This window comes from Gymnoscopelus microlampas, assembly GCF_963454915.1.
Source record: "Gymnoscopelus microlampas genome assembly, chromosome: 15".
NCBI lineage: Eukaryota > Metazoa > Chordata > Actinopteri > Myctophiformes > Myctophidae > Gymnoscopelus > Gymnoscopelus microlampas.
In genome coordinates this window covers 21,148,982-21,171,598 of record NC_139952.1, presented here as the reverse complement: position 1 = coordinate 21,171,598, position 22,617 = coordinate 21,148,982, and the positions used below count along the sequence as shown (strand labels likewise).

At 41.2% G+C, this 22,617-nt stretch overlaps 3 protein-coding genes and 1 long non-coding RNA gene across 5 annotated transcripts in view; 3 read left to right on the top strand and 1 right to left on the bottom strand.

Moving 5' to 3' along the window:
• LOC311061548 overlaps nt 1-14,006 on the top strand; it is a 197,056-nt gene extending 183,050 nt beyond the window's left edge. Inside the window, exon 2 of the long non-coding RNA XR_014602412.1 lies at nt 13,550-14,006. This is a non-coding gene — a long non-coding RNA (uncharacterized lncRNA). The remainder of the gene's footprint in view (nt 1-13,549) is intronic.
• The window catches only part of smap2 (small ArfGAP2), a 248,994-nt gene that overhangs the window by 156,374 nt on the left and 70,003 nt on the right, over nt 1-22,617 (top strand). The window lies entirely within an intron of this gene.
• The window catches only part of LOC311061540 (gasdermin-E-like), a 61,149-nt gene that overhangs the window by 28,383 nt on the left and 10,149 nt on the right, over nt 1-22,617 (bottom strand). The window contains exons 9-11 of the mRNA XM_084080196.1: nt 21,971-22,151; nt 21,662-21,732; nt 19,462-21,497 (exon numbers count right to left, since the gene is read on the bottom strand). Coding sequence (XP_083936322.1) covers nt 21,249-21,497; nt 21,662-21,732; nt 21,971-22,151 — 501 coding nt within the window. The 3' untranslated portion in view covers nt 19,462-21,248. The remainder of the gene's footprint in view (nt 1-19,461; nt 21,498-21,661; nt 21,733-21,970; nt 22,152-22,617) is intronic.
• On the top strand, nt 5,491-14,006 carry LOC311061539 (gasdermin-E-like). 2 transcript variants are annotated; one of them, XM_084080195.1, is made up of 11 exons: nt 5,527-5,595; nt 7,187-7,216; nt 7,340-7,541; nt 7,892-8,084; nt 8,397-8,571; nt 8,761-8,887; nt 9,240-9,320; nt 11,027-11,163; nt 11,347-11,536; nt 12,124-12,194; nt 12,305-14,006. In XM_084080195.1, the coding sequence occupies exons 3-11, from the start codon at nt 7,430-7,432 to the stop codon at nt 12,554-12,556; spliced, it is 1,338 nt and encodes a 445-aa protein (XP_083936321.1). In that variant the 5' UTR covers nt 5,527-5,595; nt 7,187-7,216; nt 7,340-7,429; the 3' UTR covers nt 12,557-14,006. The 2 variants fall into 2 exon arrangements, with proteins under 2 accessions (XP_083936320.1, XP_083936321.1); XM_084080194.1 differs by lacking the exon at nt 7,187-7,216 and having other exon boundaries at nt 5,491-5,595; nt 7,287-7,541.

Below are 22,617 nucleotides of genomic sequence, written 5' to 3'. Positions count from 1 at the left end.
GAAGAAGACGTTCACACTTTTGGGTCGTCAGACTTCACACCCATATTATGTATCTGAAACGCTGAGGAAACACGTCCATTTCCTTTTGCTGCGTGTTGTTATACAGTGTTACAGAGAACAGTGCCCTACTGTACATTTTGCTATTTCTTTGCTGTTTGGACTCACATTATTTTGGAAGCACACGACAACTCTCAAAGTTATTTGAATTGCTGATAGCTAAATCGTGGTAAGTTTAATCTTGTGTATCCTTTATTTGTGTCTTGATAATGATAATGTATAGCTATGTACAAGTTATACAGCTATACATTATCAAGACATATTTCACAACATATTTCAAGACATCTATGTCATTTATACAGTATACATTATATTTTTTAGCTACAGCATATAGCTACTGTAAATGCAACACAACACACATTTGCAATGTTTTAATGGTACGTCTAGTCAGGGGCGTCATCGAGTAACAGTATTTTACTTTTACTCAAGTACATTTCTAGGAGGGCCATAAAGTACTTTTAAGCCCACTCCACACCAATGATTCGCCATGCAACTGCCATTGGGGATAATGGTTGCAAGTAGTTACATGTTGCAAGGAGTTGCGACTAGTTGCATTGGTGCGGTTTGGCCTTTAGGTTGTTTGTTTTTTTGGCTTACAGTAAGCAAGCTGGTATAGCGACACCATGAGGCTGATTTGAAAAACTTTGGTTGAGTGTCTTCCTTGGCCTATACTGGCAGTGAATGCGTACAACATTACACTGAGTGATCGGTCCAGTGGTTTGCGAGATTAGCTCTGTACAGACAGACACATGGACAGAAACATAACATATACAGTGACAAAAAAACACCCCAAGGACTGGGGACTAAATTATTACTATCATTATAAATCTTCATCCAGGCCTTTGGCCTGGCGGAGATAACAAAAACTAAATTGCCCTCATATGAACTGATACAGTAGATGGGTTTGTCCTGGTCACAGACAGTATTGCAACAAACTAGCCTAGAGAACAAAAACATTTCGTAACCATGGAAGACCACACGTGCAGTGCACACTGCCGTCTCTATTTCCCCCCTGCCTGAACTCTACACTCTGCTGACTGTCCTGGACCACATCCAGGTTCATGGCAGCTGGAAGAGGGAAATGAAAAATATCCTGCATGTGGCATGACATTCCAGGGAACAATTCTGAAATAAGTAGTAAGTAGTACACAGACATACTTACAGCTTTATAGTCACGAACAGCATTAGACTACACTACATTTTCTCACTTGTGAGACAGCTACACTAAAGGGTGTAGGTGTTTATCACTGTCGCTGTGGTGCAGAAATAAGTTTGGCATGTTGATTCTTGAATCTTCACTGTCTGGAAGTTCTGGAACCCAAAGATTCCCTTTAATAATGTGTATGCAATGAGTTAATAAAAGATTATATTCTGCTGCATGAAGAACTGCCTGCATCGTATGCTTTGGACACTAATACACAGCGAATGTTATGGTAAATATGGCAAACAAACAACCAGCGTGATTGATTTCTTGTCCACCTTTGGAGTTACATCATGGCAAAGTAACTACACAACCCAAACCTCTACCAAAGTGGTCTTGCCCTTTAGCGTATAGTACTTGAGTAAATGTATTTAGTTACTTTCCACCACTGCCCACATTGCTATAGAGTATTCGTTCAGCAACAGGGGTCTTCCCCTATTCAATAATACTGAATATAGTTAAAACCAAAACTGAGACCTAACTTTAAATCTAAACAAATAAAGAAGTGATGGGCTGGCCAAACTTGCCCTAAGCACACTTGAGGCACAGCTGAGAAGGGGAGCAGCAGCCAGAGCACTCCCAGGTGAATGACAGGTGAGTGTCACGGTCCGCTCCTCGGGCCGTGGACGGTGACTTTATTATTTGGACCTTGAATGCCCTTATATGGTGTTGGACTCATAAGGGCTGTTCTTTAGGCCTGTTTAGGCTGTTGTTCTTTATGTACTGCATTGTATTGTAACTCTGTTGCCCTGGCCTTGGTTTTCCGTACTCTTGTTTTATAGTAGTGTTTCCTGTCTGCCTTGTTTACTGTTTCCTGTCTTGTCTCACCTCCCTGTAATTATTGTAAACCTAGTCACCTGTGCTCCTTGCCTGTTAGCCTATCCTGTGTTGATTGTCTGTTGTGTTCACCTGCGTCCTGTTAATCCCCTGTCTATTTAAGTCCTGTGTTTGATTCAAGTCCCTGTTGGTTCGTTGAATGTAGTTGTGTGAGTTAATGCCAGTGTTTGTCTCCTCTTATTGTTGCCTTGTATTACGTACCCCTAGCTTTCCCAGTCTAGTTTTCCCTTTACTCCTGTTTTGTCTCGTTCATGTTCTGATTGTTCAACTGGTTACTGACTTTGCCTGTACAAGACTTCGATTACTGCCTAGTCCTCTTGTTTGGTGTTAATAAACACTTTAATTTGAGCTCCTCTGCCTCTCATCTTGCGCTTGGGTCCTACACCTCCTGCCTTGCACCGTGACAGTGAGTGTCTAGCCAAGACCAGGCAGCAGAGCCAGCAGGGCAGGATAGACAATAAACAAAGACAAAGAATCATTAGTGAACAAGTAAACTAGAATGAGGTGTGCCTATGTGCAAGCACATAACAAGGGGTCAGGATTTTCCCGCGTTATACACATACAGTATCATGCCTGCGTTGTACTCACTGGTGAGACAGCAGCTACACTAATTTAGTGTAACATTTAGTCTAAATGTGACACAAAATAAGTTCCTAACTTACGCTCCTAACACACAAATACATGCCGGTGAGCCAGAACTAGCCTGTACTACATTGAATGTATGTACACATACAACAACTGCCTGTCTAATCACATTCATAGGAAACTATAAACAAGAGTACAAATTGTGCACAGACTGGCCATCGGGATGTTGTAATATTCTAGGAGGATCGGACAGTCCATAGATCCAAGTTTAATTTTTATTTTATTTTTTTCTGCTGCCAACATGAATAATGGATAATATATCGCGCCCTCCTGTGCACAGAAACTCACACGATATTCCCCCCTCATATACTGATCGTTATAGTTACGAACTGACAGAAATGAAAATAATTCCTAGATTATTATCATTTTTTACCCAGCACCTGGACCCGTTTGGGTTGGATCTTGGATGTACAAACCAATTCATCCTTTTTTGAAGAAGATTGACCACTAAATGCTCTGTGCTCATCAGCAGTGAGCAAGCTAAGAGGTTGCAATCGACTGATCGTCACAGTTCCTTAAATTCTGATATTTCAACAGACCCTCTTTAGAAGTCAAATAAGCCAGAAACATTGACCGTTTCTTCCACAAACAAACACACACTTCCTATTCTCTCATGGTGCACCATGATGATGAAAATGTGTCAAAATACAAACACTACAATTACTTACAAATTAGGCTATGAGTGATTAACTCAAAATGTAAATGGTCTGAAAAACGTTTTCTGAGGAATACCTGGAATATGAAATGATAAAAGCCCTTCATTTAAAATATATTACAAGAAATTAACCACCCGGGTCATCTTATGTATCTAGTCCACACCAATGATGCAACTAGTTGCATATTGCAACCCGGTTCAAGTCGGTGCAGTTTTGAGATTCTGTTGCAAGTGGTTGCAGCTGCAACTTGTTGCATTGCGAATCATTGTTGTGTACTGGGCTTTATGTATCTCTAGTCCACTGTCCACACCAATGATTTGCAATGTGACTTGTGAATCCACTTGCAACAGAATCCCAAAACTGCTCTGACCTGCTGCAACGCTGCAACTGGTTGCAAGTTGCAATGAGTTGTATTGCGACAAGGCGAAAGAAGACTTAAAATAAACCTTTTGGAATAATTACCAAACAGGTTACGGGGACTCTATTTTTAATGACGTCACACGCACAGACACACTCCGACCAGTATTATCAAATATTCTTAGTTTGATGTTTGATTAATTTTAGCTAGTGTGTATAAGTAGTTTTTATGTTGATGTGGGACATCTTTGTGATCAATGCCCATGTGTAGGCTCCCACAGCACCAGTTCCTGAGCTGGGAGCTCATTTGGCAGATGTTTATCACTTCTATCTCCTGATAGATGATAATCTGTAGAGAAACTGGCTTTACTTGAGTATGTATGTTGGTTGAAAATATTCAGAACATGCCTTTTTGCAAGCCTAGGTCTAGGCATTAAAATATCAGCAAGATGGTCATATGAATGATAGCTAGCATACATCCAAAAATCCATACTCTAATGTACATAATACCTTATTCAAAATGCTCAACGGTCAGCAAAGAAGGTCTGCAGTTGGAAATGTGTTATCAACTCAATGCCCGAAGCATACCCCACTGTAGGTCCTTTTGGACTTTTATTGACCAGTTTGGTTAATTATGCTAATGATATGCAAATTGAAACACTCAACTCTATATCAATAAAGTTTAATTTCATACACTAGGCCTATAGATTTCATTTCAATAATAAAAGTTAATAGAAATCAACATTTTTGTGTCCAAGACATTTCCATGTAGTCTATTTTTGTAATAGAGAGAGGTATATATGGTCAAATGAATACCCCTATAAAAAAATTCTCAAAGCTGACAGCGGGTCAGCAGGTGGTTTCACGAATGTAAGTAGGCTAATATACACAATCTTTTGGACCAATAAAAAAAGACTACTAGCTACTAGTTACTTTGCAGATATAAATTATTATATTATAAAACATACATTTAGCCCTATTTTATACATAGGCATCGCCACGCGTTGTGAGCTTGTAGATCTGCTATTTTCAAACATTTTAGTACTTTTACTTTTGGTACTTTAAATATATTTTGATCTGACAATCATCAGTAAACTGGACATCTGGACTTCCTAAAGAATGTGCCTTTTATCTCCTGTGAAAACCTCCTTGGTTCCTGCAACTAATCAGGAATGTCTACTAGACCAAATAGTATCAGCTTTAAGGTTGACCACGGTAATCAATGGAATATGTCTATTAGGCCTTCATTAGTAATATGCATGGTTACATTGTAATGTGATGCATTACAATACAATATGGGTGCTGGTATATTAGTGTATATGATATTATGTATGGATGCATGTATAATGTAAGTACAAAGACCATGTGCTGTTTAAATGACTGTTCCCCATGAACCATCAGAGATTTCTGTGTGTGGCATCCTGTGGTGGATGAGTGTCTCTAGGTCTGTTCTTTGTGTGGCTCAAATCAGACCTTATAAGTCCTTATGTGTGTTCATCTCAGGAATTTCTAAACGATATACTTATTTTAAGATACTACACTTGTAACAGAGTATTTTTATATTGTGTTATTGCCTTTTACTTAAGTAAAATACCACCACTGGCAGGAGTATTGAGGAGGGTCGGTCTCTGGTGGTCGTTCAGAGACGAGAGACCTCCCCCCAGTGAGTCAGATGTTGTATTTGTGCAACAGCCGCTCCCTCAGACGTAATGATGTTTTGAGGAGTTACTAGGCGAGGTGCTTTGCTGCATACACACAGCTCTAGTTTCACTTTCAGTCTTCGTCTCCGTTGGGGACATCAACACTCGACTCTCAACTGAGTTGCTGCTAGGCTAAATTGTGGTAAGTTTATTCTTGGTTAGAGAATAGATCCTTCTTTATTCGTGTCTTGATTGATCACGTATACGTCGGATCAGTTGATCCGTTGGCGTAGAAAATACAGTAGGTTAAAAGGAACATAGGCGGCTGCTGCTGCTGCTGGCTGCCTAGCCCTGGTCCAGAGCATTAGTGAGTTCTCTCTAACGCCCTGCCAGGCGCGGAGACCTCACTAACGCTCTGGACCAGAGCTACTGGCTGACTAAAGGCTAGATCTGGTCCAGAGCGTTGGAAACTTTGGGGCAAGTCAACCAAGCCAAAATTGTTCTAGGCAGTGGTGTAAAGTAACTAAGTACATTTACTCAAGTACTGTACTTAAGAAGCCTACAATTTTGTGGTATTCTTACTTTACTGGAGTATTTCCAATTTTCACTACTTTTACTTCTACCTGACTAGCCTACATCTCAGAGGCAAATATTGTACTAGATTTAAGTTACTTATTACTTTGTAGATTTTGATTATTATTTCAAAACATGCATCAACCACTTCATCGCTATATATTTTGGCTATTTGAAAATAGCCAATCTACAAAGTCACAACGCCATTGTGAGCTTGTAGATCTGCTATTAAAAGAAAAGAAAAGATTTTGAACAGTTTTGAAATGGGACGTTCTACATAATGACTTTACATAATAAAACTTTTGGTACTCTTAAATGTTTTGATGCCAATACTTTTGTACTTTTACTCAAGTAAATGTTTAATACTGGACTTTTATTTCTACAGTCGTAGTATTTCTACATGGTAGTATTGGTACTTTTACTCAAGTACATTTTTTTGGAGTACTTCTTCCACCACTGGTTCTAGGACACCATATGAATACAAATCAACAAAAAAACTTCATGGGAAAACAACTATGTAGGTTTAGTATACATGGGAGTGTCAAATCGACTAAATTGGTCAAACTATCAATAGAAAATTCAGAACCCTAACCTCACACTAACCTAACATTTTTCTGACTATTAGTAGCCCATGTCGGACTAATGTGCAGCCCGTTTCACACATTGTATATTGGGACTTTGTCCTAAACGTTTTCATTCATGAAGAGATTTTGTTTACTTTAATCTCTGATCTTTGCTATAGATGAGTGTTTGTTCAGTAACAGGGGTCTCCCTGCCTGTCTCTCCAACTCTTTAAAACAGAAAAGTCATTTTCAGGTTGGGATACCAATTTAATCCTATCAGGAAAGAGAACCCATATAGGATAGGATACAGGATAAACAAGTGAAATTGGAAACCCAACAGAACATTTATTTTCTGTTTATTAAAAGCGATTGAGTGTGACTGGGAGACCCTTATTAAACAAACACTCTAGCAACCACCCTATCTATCTAACCACTTCCCTTGTGCATAATCACATCCTACTCTCTCTCTCTCTCTCGCACACACACACACGCACGCACGCACGCACGCACGCACGCACACACACACACACACACACACACACACACACACACACACACACACACACACACACACACACACACACACACACACACACACACACACACACACACACACAGTCTCTGTTTCTCTGAAATGACCTTTTCCTCTACACACAGGTCACATCGGTTTCTACAGTATCTTGCAAGGTAACAAACAAGATCAAAGTGAATCTTTAAAGCTAAGTTAGACAAAGCATTCTCTCCCATCCTTCTACAGCTCCCATACTGACTACAACAATGAAGACTAAAGAATCGTCATTGTTTTCCAAGGCAGCTGACATCATTGTCAGCCAGATCGATCGTCGATCTGTTGATCGATTCATCCCCGCACTCCTACACGAATCACACGAGCTGGATCTCATGAAGATGGTTTTCAAGCAAAGTCCGCGCTGGCCGTGGCAGCGGCACAAGTACAAGTGGTCTGACTTCATCCTCAGTGACATATTGCAGGAGAAACCACCACTAAATCCAGGTATGTCCTATAGAGACGTACTTACATGTGAAGGCATTCCCAAATTGCTAGCTGATGTTCATAGCTCTATAGTAAAAAGTGGATGATTACATAAAGTCATTTTGAAGCCTACTAAAGATAAGATACACACGTAAATTACTTTTCTTTTAGTGTTTTGTAAAAAGTTGGTACTTTTTTAATCAAAATTGTGACTCATTGTGATCTCATTTGGGGATAAAAAAAAGTCAACAAACAGGTCGGCTCATAAATACGCAGCCAGCAACCATGCATTACTGCCCAGGTATATTAACAGTCATGCGCGCACGCACATACACACACTTATAATAATATTTTCTATTATCTCCTGTCAGGTGTTTCTGAGAGAGTCTTCGGTCCTTACCAGGGGACGTTTGAGCATGAACACAGCGGGAGCATCAGGGCCAAGATTACAAAAATAGTCAGTGCCAGGCTGGAGGGCCGGGGTTCTGCTGAACTCCTGTTATCTCCTGTCAAGGTCAAGAAAGAGACAGTGAATGTAAACAAGCTGCGTGAGTCCAGACACAGGTTGGAGTCATCCTATTTAAAAAAAATTTTTTTTGGATTTACACACGCACATGCACACGCACACACACACGCACACACACGTGCACACACACAAACACAGTGAAAGATCAGCAGCTCATCCAATACGAAGTACACAAGAGAAATGCACATAACTGGACCCTGAATAACGTTCTGAAGGACGTTATCCTTAACTGCAACAAGACTGACTGATTTGTCGATAACATTATCAAAACAAATTCTTAACAAAATGCTAGTCGACAAAGAATTTCTTTAGTCGAGGACAGCCCTAATACTGCACCTGCTTTGTGCCAGGTGTGACATGCAACACGAGCTTGTGCAGAAGATTCAGCAGGCGAAGAAGATGCCAAAGTGTCCATATGTTCTGGCCGTGGTGACGGAGAGAGTCGTCACCACCACCAGCTACTGGGAAATCTCTGAGACCTGGCAGCTCAGCGGTGGAGTGGGATTTACAGTGAAGAGCGCTATGGTGATGAACGTGGAGGCTGAGTGTGTGAATGTGTATTGTTGACGCTGGATATGTGCGTGTGTATGTTCATTCAAGTTCATAATGGTGCTTGTTTTGATTGTGCTCAAATGTTCAGTGTGTTTATGTGTCTGTCCATGTACTGTATGTGTGTAAATGTGTGTGTGTGCGTGCATGTGTGTCTGTTCTCAGATGGGTGTGGAGGATACTGCTGATGCCAAGGTTCAGAAGGCCAAAAAACATTCCATAACCATCGATGCTGGCACAGTAATCGCCTATGGAGTTCGGGAACTAAACATCAAGGAAACTGGTGACCTTGGTTAGTGTGTGTGTGTGCCTGGAGTGTCATTCTCACACTCCAGGAACATGAGAAATCAATTGTCAGATGTGCAAATAAAACGTTTGCTTGCTGACCACTACATGCAAGACGATATTACTTAAGATTTTAGGAAATTGTTTAAGCTGTCTTCATATTTTCTGTTCACTGCTGGCCTTTCAAAATGTGCATACTGGTCATCTGCCAGAGTCAAGAGTATCCTTTTTATTTATTTTTGATGGTTCTTAATTCCTGTTTATGTCTTTCTGTACATGTTTGTATGTGTATATACTGTATATGTATGCTTGTTGTGTTTTTTTTATGTTGCTGTACGCATGTGTGTTTATGTGTGTAGTTTTCTCAGAGCCAGGTATGCAGCTTGATTATGCTCGTGGATCCGACATTGAGGCAGACTCCCTCTTTGATGAGGGTCTTGGTACGTTTACTCACTCATTCTCTAACTCACTCACTCACTCACTCACTCACTCACTGACCATGGTGGCCATTTTGTGGGAATAATCGTCAAATTAATCCTGACTATCAGTTCACTAGTAAAGGCCATGCCTTCAAACAATACAATACAATGAAAGATGAATGGATGGAGGAATGATGGGGTGAGGTGAGAGATGTATAAAGAGAGGGAAGAATGAGGGGATTATGAGAGTATGGTAAGAAGGGATGTGGGGGTGAAGGCTGAGTGGTGAGGGGGAAGAATGTAGGGAAGGTAGGATGAGGGGTGAGCAAAATAACGATGGGGCATGTGGGATGACAAGTATGGGGAGGAAGGGAGGAGAGAGGGATGAAGTATAAGTGACGGAATTGAAGTGAAGGGGGTGAGGGGAGAGGGAGAATTGGGGGGTGAAATAGGTGACTGTGATTCAGGCATAGATGGTTTCAGGGTGGTGGAGAAAATGTTGATAATAAGTATTTATCACAACAGTGCATTCCGGTATGTTCTTTTAATAAATCCATGGGGTGTTTATTTTTCGCTCCAACAGCCATCGCTTATCTGGAACGAAATGTTTTTTATTTATTTTGGACACAGCCATGGAACAGGGGGAGAATGGGGTGGTGGAGGAATGTGAAAACAAGGCACAAATGACAGGTAGACATGGCAAGGTATAAACACACCTCACTGATTGGCAAGAGGGGAGCAGAAACATAGACATATAAAGGTAGACGCCTCCTTCGGCTCTGAGGCATTGGTATCACGGGGGCCATTTTAGCGTAGGAAAGCTTCCCTGAAGCTTCCGTGTGTGTCACAGAAGGGGGCGTTCGGTAGGCCAATCAGAGGCAAGTGGGGGCAGGACAACTAGATTCTGACCAATCTTAGAAAAGACGCACTGTGATTGGCCAGTAGTCAACGCGCTGTGAGCGCTGTGATTGGCCAGTAGTCACTTTGAGTGTCCGTTTACCTACGCGAAAATGGCGGCCGCGATTCGAGTTGCTCCAACGAACTGCAGAGGCCAATGAGGTATCTAGGTTTCTATATCTATGAGCAGAAATGGGAGTAGTAGCTATCAAAGGTGATTGGAATCAGGTGGGCAACGGAGGAGTTATTATCAGATGGATTGAGGACAGGTGAAAGAGGGTAGGATCAAGTGAGATTGAAATCAGGTGAGTAGGAAGAGAGTGTCAGTTATCAGTTAAATGAGCAGTTTAACAGGGGAGATGTTATCAGATACTTTGTTATAGGGCGCTGTCTTCCTTCTGAATATACGTTGTTCCAACATGTAATGTTTTATCCTACACCACTTGGAAAATAACCATGCCCCCAACACCTCCCAGGCGAACGCCCCCCCCCCACCCCTTTTCACCATTTTCATTGGATAGCGGTTCAAATAACATCCAAAACGGCATTTGACCAGCGACCTCGATAGCTCGTTATGTGTAGTTCATTATTATTTATTGTTCATTTTTATTGTTCATTATTATTTTTATTTTTTTTAATCCAAAGCATAGATAAAAGCATGTGTGGTCCAAAGCATGTGTGGTCAAAATAAATTATATTTGTAAGAATGTAACTCCAGGGTCCAAAATACAATATATTTTTGAGTTTATCGAGTTTAATTTTGAGGATAACGGATGATATGAAATTCTAATGTAGAAATGACTATGTCATCTTTTAATCGCACTCTGTAGATTTGACAGAGTTACAGAACCCGGAAAAATATCTGTCCTCGCTCGCAGAGCTTCCCCAGTCGACTCGTTCTGCTCTGTTCCAGAGGTTCTGTGAAGTGATGAAGGACAGAGATGCTCTCTCAGATGTAGAGAACACTGTGAGTGACACAGCAACCTGACACTTCTGATTCAACACCCGGTGACACTTTGATGACTATAAGTCCCGCCTCGTCTGTCTCCTTGCAAAAAAGTCCAATCTCTCTGTATTTCCATCCACATCTGTCTGTCCACCTGTCACCTGTCTCTCAATTAATCTGTCTATCTTTCTGTCTTTCTTTCAGTTGGAGGAGTGGTGCACAGGTGACGCGTCAGTCAGTCACAGCAACTCTGCAAGTGCCATATTGGACCTGCTCAGACCCTACCTGCTCAGAACCGACCCAGACAGTCACATTGAGAGTGATGGGCCTGGGAGCGCTGGCACCCCAGGGAGCCCGCTAAACGCTGTTCATCTATTGGTCAGCGCCATGGAAGGTTAGGGGCAAAGAAACGACATAAATAGGAAGACAGGACTCACACACTTAGGAGTAGTTCACCCAAAAAATAACTTATTTTCTATCAATTCCTCAATTACACACCCCCTGAAGCATTGAATTCATAGAGATTTTTTAGTTTTTGTCGCATTCTTAAGCCAATAATTTGATGACCGGCGGAAAGATGCTAATGTATCCGGTAGGAGACTCAAAGGAGACTCTTTGAGTCTCCTACCGGAGAGACCGCCGGTCATCAAATTATTGGCTTAGGAATGCGACAAAAACAAAAAGAAATCTCCACGAATTCAATGCTTCATGGGGTGTGTAATTGATAGAAAATAAGTATTCTTTGGGTGAACTACTCAGTTACTAAATGTAACATACGTGAGCCTGGGAGTTTTATTTTCCTATTAAAGGATTTCCACTCAAAAGGGTTTTTACTCTTTGAGCTTGTATAGGCTTTATTGAAAGCAGCTGACCTCAGCCAAGCTTTCATGCAAATCATTTGGTGTCTATGTGTTTTTTACACTTCAACTTCTGCATATTTAAATGAATGTAGTGTTACTTCTGTATTGTGTATTTTTGTAGCATTACCCGATGAAGCACTGAGCCTCCTGAGTGAGAGCAGTCCTGATGTTCTGGAGGCCCTCAATGTTCTGGTCAGTCTAACATTGTCTGTTTGTCCGTCTGTTAAAGTGTGTATCTAATCTGTGGAAGTTATTGATTGGTCTGTTTGTCTGTCTTTCTGCTTGGTCTGTCATATCCACAGTTGAACATGTTAGATCTAAAGGATCAGAAGAAGAACTGCTCTCCTCTTCCCCTGGAGTCCCTGCCCCTCCCCCTACAGGATGACGACAAGGCTTTCGATTGGGTGCAACAGCTGCTCATCACATCCTATGTGAACCTCAGGAAAGAGGCTGCAGGGCTGTTAGCAGAGAGAGAAAGTGATGCAGGAGTGATGCCACTGGTCCTGTGTGTCACAGTGCAAGGCCTGTCTTATCTGTGTGATCAGCAAAACTAAAGAAGTTTTGCCTGTGTGTGTGTGTGTGTGTGTGTGTGTGTGTGTGTGTGTGTGTGTGTGTGTGTGTGTGTGTGTGTGTGTGTGTGTGTGTGTGTGTGTGTGTGTGTGTGTGTGTGTGTGTGTGTGTGTGTGTGTGTGTGTGTGTGTGTGCATGCGTGCGTGTGCATTCACGCGCATGTTCACACAGCGTTGGCTGGCGTTTGAGGATTTTGGAAGGGAAGGGGAGGTTGGAGATTACCTAGCCTTGGGTCAAGACTATCATATAGATGTATTTTTATCGAGTCTGACATTTGCTTACGTATCTACGATAGAGACATAAGCGGATGTACTTCATGTTCTAGTTTTCATCGATGTATACGGATGTACTTATATAAGTTAGTGACAAACCTTCCTGATTCTTGATGGATGCAGGTGGAGGATTTCATGCCAGAGGTTATGGAGGTCGGGTGCATTTTGGGTGAAGGGGGTGAGTGGGTGGCTGGAGAATAGAGTGGAGGCAGGTTTAGAACCTGGGGTGGTGGTGGAGGAGGTGGCCAGTTAGTGTGTAGGGTATGGTGTCGATCTTTGATTGAAAATATATATGGCATCATAACGTACTGTATTTGATTCATAATTGATTCATATCACATTTTCCTACATGACGAAAAGTACCAATACCACAATATAAAAAAATACTCTGTTACAAGTAAAAGGCATGTGTTCAAAATGTTACTTGAGTAAAAGTACAAAAGTATTGGTATCAAAATATACTTAAAGTACCAAAAGTAAAATTACTAAAATGTTTGAAAATAGCAGATCTTCAAGCTAACAACGCGTCGCAATGCGACACATTGTGAGCTTGTAGATCGGCTATTTTCAAATAGCCTAGGTAAAAAAATAGGGCTAAAGTGGTTGATGTATGTTTCATAATGTACTACTTTATATTTGCAAAGTAACTAAAGTTTTCAAATAATTGTAGTGGAGTAAAAGTACAATATTTACTCTGCGATGTAGTGGAGTAGAAGTAAAAGTATAGTCAATTGGAAATACTCCAGTAAAGTAAAATTACCTAAAAATTGTACTTAAGTACAGTACTTGAGTAAATGTACTTAGTTACTTTACACCACTGGACACGGTGCACAGAGATATAACCACGGATCTGGTAGCTTGGTGTGCAAGCTTGGAGGAGAGAAAAACGGTGACGGTGTAACATGTGAAATAGTGGAGAGAACATTGCAGTACATGTTGGCTGTTCAATAAGGAGGTTTTTGTTTTAGGAACATTTTTAGAGAAAGCATGGCAGTTGAGGTGGAGGACGATGTATCCGTAACCCACAGCTTGGACAACTAAAATGTTTATGTATTCTTTTTGGTGTATCTTGGTGTATGTACATTGTGTGAGTGTCTTATAAGCCCGTGCGGGCTGGGCATCATGTGGTGCAGGACACTATAATAAAAATCTATCTATCTAACATGGGCCTACCATCACTTTATTTTCGTATTAATTATCTTAAGCTTTTGTATTTTTGCAAGAGAACATTATGTATAGGGTAATCTGATAAATTGTATTTCATAGATCTTAGATATAGATCTAATATTTCTTATCTAAGAAATATTATATATTTCTTAGATCTAATATATTTCTTGAATGTAATTGTAACACACTATGCCACCCTTTAGTTGAACTGAGTTAAAGGGAATAAGCAACGGATAAGCTTTCCCCCAAAAGGTTGTGAAATTAATTTTCACATACTGGAGTGTTGAGCCAGACAGGTAATGTTCAAAATCCATGGTTGGGTGTTTTAATACAGTTTAAAAGAACAGACATCACAAACAAATTGACATGCTGCAACACCAAACAATAGCCCCACAAGCCTGGTTGGGGAACAGGGCTAATATACACATGATGGCTGATTACAAATGAGATACAGCCTATGGATACAGCTGGGGAAGACATGAACATAGAACCATGAAAACTAGAACAATGAAATAACATCTTCAAATACAAGACCTAGACAAGACAAGTAAAGTCTGTGACATGACATCTGTATTGAACAATTGGTTAGAAGAACAATAGACATTATTTAAAAGAACACATTTAAAATGTAGCTTCTGTAGAGCACGGTGCACTGACAACCAGCTATAGGGACTCAGAAACTCAAAAACAATGGACACAAGACACTCGGCAATACACAAATCCACCTAGTTGTTTCACACATAATATTGCAGTACAGTTTGTTCCGGTTATGTTTGTAACGTCTCGTCACCATTTGGTTCAGAGACGGTATTCAACTTGCATGTTGATGTGACACATGTGCACAATACCCCATGTCATAGCCATATTCCATTCTACAAATACAATATTGTAGAATATATTGAATTATTGTAAAGTTTGTTGACACATGTGCTATCTATATGTTGAATTACCTGTTATATACCTATACCTGTTATAATAAATGTGCCATTATTTCATACAGGATGATGGTGTACCTGCTAGGCCTTGGCCTGTCGCACCTCCAACGGTGCCGATGGAGGACTATGCATGGCAGGGGCGTCCGCTTCCCTGAGCCAGGCCTAAACCTGACCGCATACCTCTTTTAAAGCATACACATTATCATCCCCACCTGTGTAGGGGGGGCGGTCCTTGCTTGACAATCAGTTGAATTGATTGATTGAATACTTTATTAGGTTTGCAAATGAATAACAGTACAAGCACAGTCAAACATCTGGTCTAAAAGCATAACACAAGAAAGTCCATAAGGACTATTCAAGTCATCAACATGGCATACAATATAATACACATAATATAATCAATAAAGTGCACCATATCACAACATATTGTTGTGAAGCAGAAAAATCACAGATCCAGAAAACACAGACACAATATTTATTTTTTAGACATCACAGAGTACATCATGGTTGAAATTATCTAAAAGAACACAGAATGGCCATATCAGGGACTCAAAAATACATCAAGACACATCAGACACAAATGCATAGTGACCTCAGATACTCCAAATAACATTGTACATGTCCAGTAGGTGTCTTTGTGTTTCAAAACCCACAGGATATTGGAGATAAGAGTAACAGTACACATTACTTGTTTATAAGAAGGGTTTGTAGGAGAAATCATCGTTTAAGCCCTGTGGTTGCATGGTGTTGAGTTGATAAATCCAGAGCATTTCCCTCTGAGATAATATAACAATTTGGCGAGGTTACCCCCTCTAGGGGCAGTAACCTGTTCAACCCCTACAAAGCACAGAGATGAGGGTGAACCATTTGCCACAAGGTAGTGTTGTTCAGCAATGGCATATTCAATATTGCCCGTGCATTTAGCAGTTTTGTGTTCAGAGATCCTCACTTTTAGCCATATTTCTGTTTGGCCAATATATGCCTTACCACAGAAACAGGAACCACATTAGTAGAGTAAGAATTACATTGCCATATGCAGAAGTCAGAAGATCTATACAAACCACTGGGTTTTAGTGGTTTTTGAGCACAAGCATCTTTACTGATGCATCTGGAGCCTAGGAAAGCAGGCATATAGCTGAAGTGAAGTGAATAGCAACTGTGGGTGATTGAAGTTGATGAAGTGATTCAAGTTCAATTCGAGAAGATTCTGTTGGTTCGGACCAAAATGCCAGGGCTGAATTTTGGCCCCAGAATTTTGGACTCACTCCAGAAGGCCACATTGCATATACTGTCGGGTCACACAAAAGTAGCAAAAATAGCAGATCTACAAGCTCAATGTAGATCGGCTATTTTTGTTATTTTTGAATTGGAATCCTGATTTTTTTAGAATCCTGAAAAGTAACATTTTTATTTAATTTCCAATACATTTAGTTATACTTATGTTAACTTTATGAACTTAAATACAAATACATTGGACATAAAAAGACAATATAATTTTAATGGTCATTAAGCTACTAATAATAGCCTGAAGTAATTAAGGCGGGTCATGTTTGCATGTTTGGAATTGTAACAGCTGAAATCAATAATATATCAGTATTCTGATATTAACCTGCGGGCCGCATTAAGTAAAGGTGGGGGCCGCATGTGGCCCCCGGGCCGCCAGTTGCCCATGTATGATATAGACAGATGGCTTTTCAGAGGACAGGGTTACTTGAGGACAGGAGGAAGTTCCAGCTAAACTAGTTTTTCAACGTAGCTTCAATAGTTGTGCTTTCCATTAAGGTGCAGGTAGTCTATGTTGATGAGAAAGTATGCAGATGGAACAATAGAAAAAGACAGATAACTATGTGCATGATGAGTGATTAATGAAGGGCATGGCAGGATTTAAAGGAATGATGCAGTGTCACAATCGCAAAGTGTCGCAAAGTTGCCTAAGTTTGATCAGAGGTGAGGAGGAGGTCTGATGGTGCAGGCTGTGGATCAAGGGTTTCCATGGATTATGCTTGTTGAGTGTTATTATAATTTAGTTGTTGTTTATTATGTTTGGACACTTTGAAATAATTTCTCTCACCTGACAAAAAAATTGCTTTAGACTACTTGTCCAGTTCTGCCCTCCACAGATCTCTCATTAGATGACATGTTTTTCCTCTTTGACTCACACCGCACGACGTTCGTGGTAGCACAGTACCACAAATCTAACATATTAAAATAATATAACATATTAATGAGCATGTCATCCCGACACTTTGTCTATGTCACTTAATTTAGTCACCAAAATTATTCAAACACATGTTTTAGATTTGATTGTGAATATTAAAAAAAGAAAATAAATAGTAGACAATGTTTTTCGTATATAAAGAAAAAGAAAAAAGGGCCACGGACATAGACAAGTCTTGCCACGGACATGTTTGTCCATATACGGGCATGTTGATGACCCCTGGAAATTGACCTTTTATTTAATTTGCTGCAGAGGATATCGGATGATGTAAAAGTTAAATGCATTATTATGTCATCTTTTAATCCTATCTATCACTCTGTCTGTCTTCAGTTTGTCTGTGATACATTTTTTATATATATGTAGTACAAATATTTAAAAAAAATCAATCAATGTGTGCATGTCTGTTTATCTGTCTGTCTATAGCATGGGTTTTCAACTGGTGGTCCGTGGACCACTGGTGGTCCGTGAAGGTATTGCATATAATATCAACCACTAGTTGAGAAACAGTATGATGTATGATGACCATCAATGTTGTCGGTTACTTGGAAGTCGGATGTCAAGAACTTCCACAGAAATGGGAGTTGGCAGGGCCGGCCGCTGCTACTGTATAAGCAATATAAGGGGTCGCTTAGGGCCACTTTCATATTGTAATTATGTCATGTATCTCCTATCCAACAACTAGCGTTATTTTAGTATGCAATAAAAATGACATAATGATTTTATAATGGGGGTGTTTGGGGGTAGCCTGGTAAACCCTCCCTCTGGAGATCTCATTTCCATTTGATTTCAGGAGTGAGTCTGGCATGATTGCCCATTGTGGGGGTTTCTAGTGGAATTACCAACTAACCGAGCCTATCAGCGTCGTCGCACATCGTTCGTGATTGACAGCGACAGTTGGCCAATCAGGTGGCGAGTTCGAGTGAGCCCGAATGGCACCGAGTGCAGCCGACCAAAAACGAACGGCAGCCATCTTTTCTGTCCGCCATTTTCTCCGCAATTTTTTTACTTCAAAAAGCTCTCAAACTTCTATTTTAAGGCACGGAATTTACTTATAAGATATCGTTTGGATAGAATTTAGTTGTTTAACTTCATATATGTGGTCAATTAATCATGACAGAGCCTGAAATAAAAATTCAGAGACACGCTGGTATCCGAATAAGGCAACCTATTTTGGGCATGGCCGTCTCAAAAGTCCCGTTGCGTCACATAGTCTGGAGGTGGTAAAAATGAACTGCTGATTGGCTGAAGGGGAAAAACGATCATTGGCTAAAGGGGTTGTCAGTCAACGGTATTACTCCCTCCCAACTCCAGCCCACAGCCAATATTGCAGAATGGGCGATCATGCCAGACTCACTCCTGAAATCAAATGGAAATGAGATTTCCGGAGGGAGGGTTTACCAGGCTAGTTTGGGGGGGGGGGGCAAAAAAAAATCTTGACCCTCTCTTGACCCTCTCTCAGCATCACCTGGTAGGAGCGACCTGTCAGGTAGGATGCAAACAGGGAGAGTGCAGAGCCTGAGACACCCATCCCCTCGAGGGTGGAGAGGAGGATCTGATGGTTCACTGTGTCGAACGCTGCAGACAGGTCCAGGACTATCAGGATGGAGGAGAGAGAGTTCGCTCTAGCGGCATGGAGCGACTCTGTCACTGCCAGGAGGGCAGTCTCTGTCGAGTGACCCGCTTTGAACCCAGACTGGTTGGAGTCCAGGAGGTTGTTCTGGTGGAGGTACGAGGACAGTTGTTTGAAGACAGCAGGTTCGAGAGTTTTAGATAGGAAGGATAAAAGGGAACTACTACGGTCTGTAGTTCTTGACTTCAGAGGGGTCAAGTGTCGGTTTCTTCAGGAGGGGGGTGACTCTGGCAGTCTTGAAAGCAGAGGGAAAGTAACCAGATGTCAGAGAGGAGTTAATAAGGTGGGTTAAGAAGGGAAGAAGTTCAGGTGCAGTGGACTGCAGCAGAGTGGATGGGACCGGGTCCAGAGAGCATGAGGTGGGGCGACTAGAGGTAACAAGGAGATTTGCGCTCATCCACTCTCAGGCTCCGTCTCTCAGTCCGCACTGAGTCCGACAACCAGGGCAGGTGGAGTTTGGCGTGCAGGCCTGGTGGTGAGGGGACAGAGATGGTCGAGAGAAGAGGATAGAGTATAGAAAAGAAGATCTGTGGCGGTATCAGGGGATAGAAGAGCAAAGGATTCAGACAAGGTAGGTTACAATGCTCCTGGGTTTTTACTGAAACCCTGTGGACAAGAGGAGAGAGATGGAGATGGAGAGAGAGCTAAATGAAACTCAGACTTACACTTAACATTTCTGGTGTGTCGTGGGGACTTGCCAATGGAGGGTCACCAGTGGGTCACCACTTCCCTGTAACTGCTGCAAACGTCTACAATGTAGACTCTACACATCATGTCAGCTTAGCCAACTGAATAATCATGTCACGCCGGTCCTGCTATGAATACAGAATTGTACTTGTGGGATCAATAAATGTCGGTTTATCCATCTATCTATCGTAAATTACTTTTATTTACATTATATGATTAAAAGTTCTCTCACATATGCACACATGTAGGCACTTATGTCCCTAAGCTCAGTCTAATATGAGCTACTGAGGAATTTGAACCCAAGCTGGACCTGGCTGACGTTGTTTGTTTGCCATATTTACCATCCCTGTGTGTTAGTGTCCAAAGCATATGATGCAGGCAGTTCTTAATGCAGCAAAATAAACATATTTATGGGCCACAGCGACAGTGAGCAATAAACATTGACCCTTCCGGGTCAAACCCCCTGTCAATGACAGTGAACTTCTGGTTTATATACACATGTGCACAACAGTGCCACACCATACCCACACAACAAACAAGAAACACATTTGAGATCTTTTCCACCCATTTGGCTCCTCATGTGACAGTATATATTGTAATCAGTATAAAAGTATCAAATATCATAACCTTTACCTTGAAGCCTAAATCTTGTAACACAGGACACAAGACAGCTGGTAAAGCAATAACAAAAACTAAAATCAGCATAGATAATAATATTTGTTGACACATTTTCCAATAATAATTCAATCTATTCTATGGAAAACTAACATGCTAACTAATATTATTTTTCACTGTAGACTAGAATATGGATATAACATTGTGTGATGATTGCACACTGAGTATATTGATCACCAAATGATCATCAGGATGACGATCATTTGGTGATCGAAACATTGATCTTGCGATCTTACAATATAATGTTTTCTGTCGTAAAAAGAAAATACAATTAAGAAGTAGATAAAAGATAATAAAACATTCATATACGAAATAAAATAATGGTCTGCACTGTTATACCCAATCAGTGAATGTAACATACATTTACATGATATAAAGATTTGTTTTTTAGGTCCAATAATTCTGACCATTAATATCGAAAATACAGACAGAATAGTCATATAAAATGTGCACCTGGGCACTTCAGGAGAGACTACCCAAATAAATTATACTGGAGCACTGGACTAGTCTGCACGTGTTTTATTGCTACAAAACAGTCGAGTGGTATTTAGGTAGTCACTCCTGATTAAGTGCCCAGGTATGTTTATTTTCTCTGATGCAAGTTGTCCCTGTTGAGCACCGTCAAGCCCTTCTACTGGCTGAAGCACGCAGCTCTTTACTTACGTACATGAATGCATGTGAGGTGTATAGACCAATTATTTGTTTACTAACATTGAGCCTGGACGCACAGGTGATTGTTTCACGCAATCAATTCCCAACCTGTTTCGGGGTGCACTGGTTTCAGCACACCCCAACCCCCTCTTGTGTGTGTTGGCTAGTGAGACGCGTCCTAACGAGACCTGATATAATGGGTTTCGTTGCGCGCATACTGGCTGCACGCAGCCAGTATGACGTCGTCTGTTAAGGGGTCTATAGGCGCGCGCGCGCACGCACGCACGCACGCACGCACGCACGCACGCACACACGCACGCACACACACACACACACACACACACACACACACACACACACACACACACACACACACACACACACACACACACACACACACACACACACACACACACACACACACACACACACTCTCTCTCTTTAGTTTTGCTGATCACACAGATAAGACAGGCCTTGCACTGTGACACACAGGACCAGTGGCAGCACTCCTGCATCACTTTCTCTCTCTGCAGACAGCCCTCTAGCCTCTTTCCTGAGGCTCACTTTGGATGTGATGAGCAGCTGTTCCACCCAATGGAAAGCCTTGTCATCCTGTAGGGGGAGGGGCAGGGACTCCAGGGGAAGAGGAGAGCAGCTTCTCTTCTGATTCTTTACGTCTAACATGTTCAACTGTGAGAAGGATATGACAGACCAATCAGAAGGACAGATAAACAGACTAATCAGTAACTTCCACAGAATAGATACACAATTTAAAATGACAGTCAGACAGACAGACAGACAGACAGACAGACAGACAGACAGACAGACAGACAGACAGACAATGTTAGACTGACCAAGGCATTGAAGGCCTTCAGATCTCTAGGATTGCACTCACTCAGGAGGCTCAGCGCTTCATCAGGCAACGCTACAAAAATGCACAATACATTAGATTATATTATGCAAAAGATAGACACAGAATTATGTACATCGAAGCAGGGCTGAAGTTCAAAGAGTAATAACTTGTGTGAGTTGTCAAACAATTTCATAAGTTCATTCATAAGTCCTACATTAATATAAGTAGGAGTCCCACACCAAATTATATTAACTGTAACGAAGTGCGTGAGTCCTATATCTTCCTGTTTATGTAGTTTTTGCACCCTAACCTTCCATGGCGCTGACCAATAGATGAGCAGCAGTCAGGGGACTCCCAGGTCCATCACTCTCCATGTGACTGTCTAAAGTGGGTCTGAGCAGGTCCAATATGGAACTTGCAGAGTTGCTGGGACTGACAGATGCATTTTGTTCTAATTCCACTGGTGCATCACCTGTGCGCCACTCCTCCAACTGAAAGAAAGACAAAACACAATCACACATCTACAGTACAGTACAGTATATATGCAACCATCTTCACACACGCCTTTACACACCGGCAGGGCCTATAACCCACACAAAGCACTCCACACACCTACTATATTACTTAAACATATCCCACACAAACAGGCACCTGTGACTTTATATATTATGATTGTAAGCATAAACATAAGCACACATAAATGTACGTACACACACACACACACACACACACACACACACACACACACACACACACACACACACACACACACACACACACACACACACACACACACACACACTATTTACAGTAGAAGGACCCATGCACACTGCACTTTACAAAGGTTTCTTCATCTTCTGTTGTTATTCCTTCATTCTATTTTGTTATTGTTGTTACAATGCCAATTTTACTCTTGTGTGCCAGACAGTATAGTATGTGATGTAATGCATTGAAGAG

Coding starts and splice junctions, on each gene's coding strand:
- LOC311061539 (XM_084080194.1), top strand. CDS start 7,307: ATGAAGACTAAAGAATCGTCATTGTTTTCCAAGGCAGCTGACATCATT. Junction 9,321..11,026: donor CCTCTTTGATGAGGGTCTTG/GTACGTTTACTC, acceptor CGCACTCTGTAG/ATTTGACAGAGTTACAGAAC. Junction 12,195..12,304: donor TGGAGGCCCTCAATGTTCTG/GTCAGTCTAACA, acceptor TCATATCCACAG/TTGAACATGTTAGATCTAAA.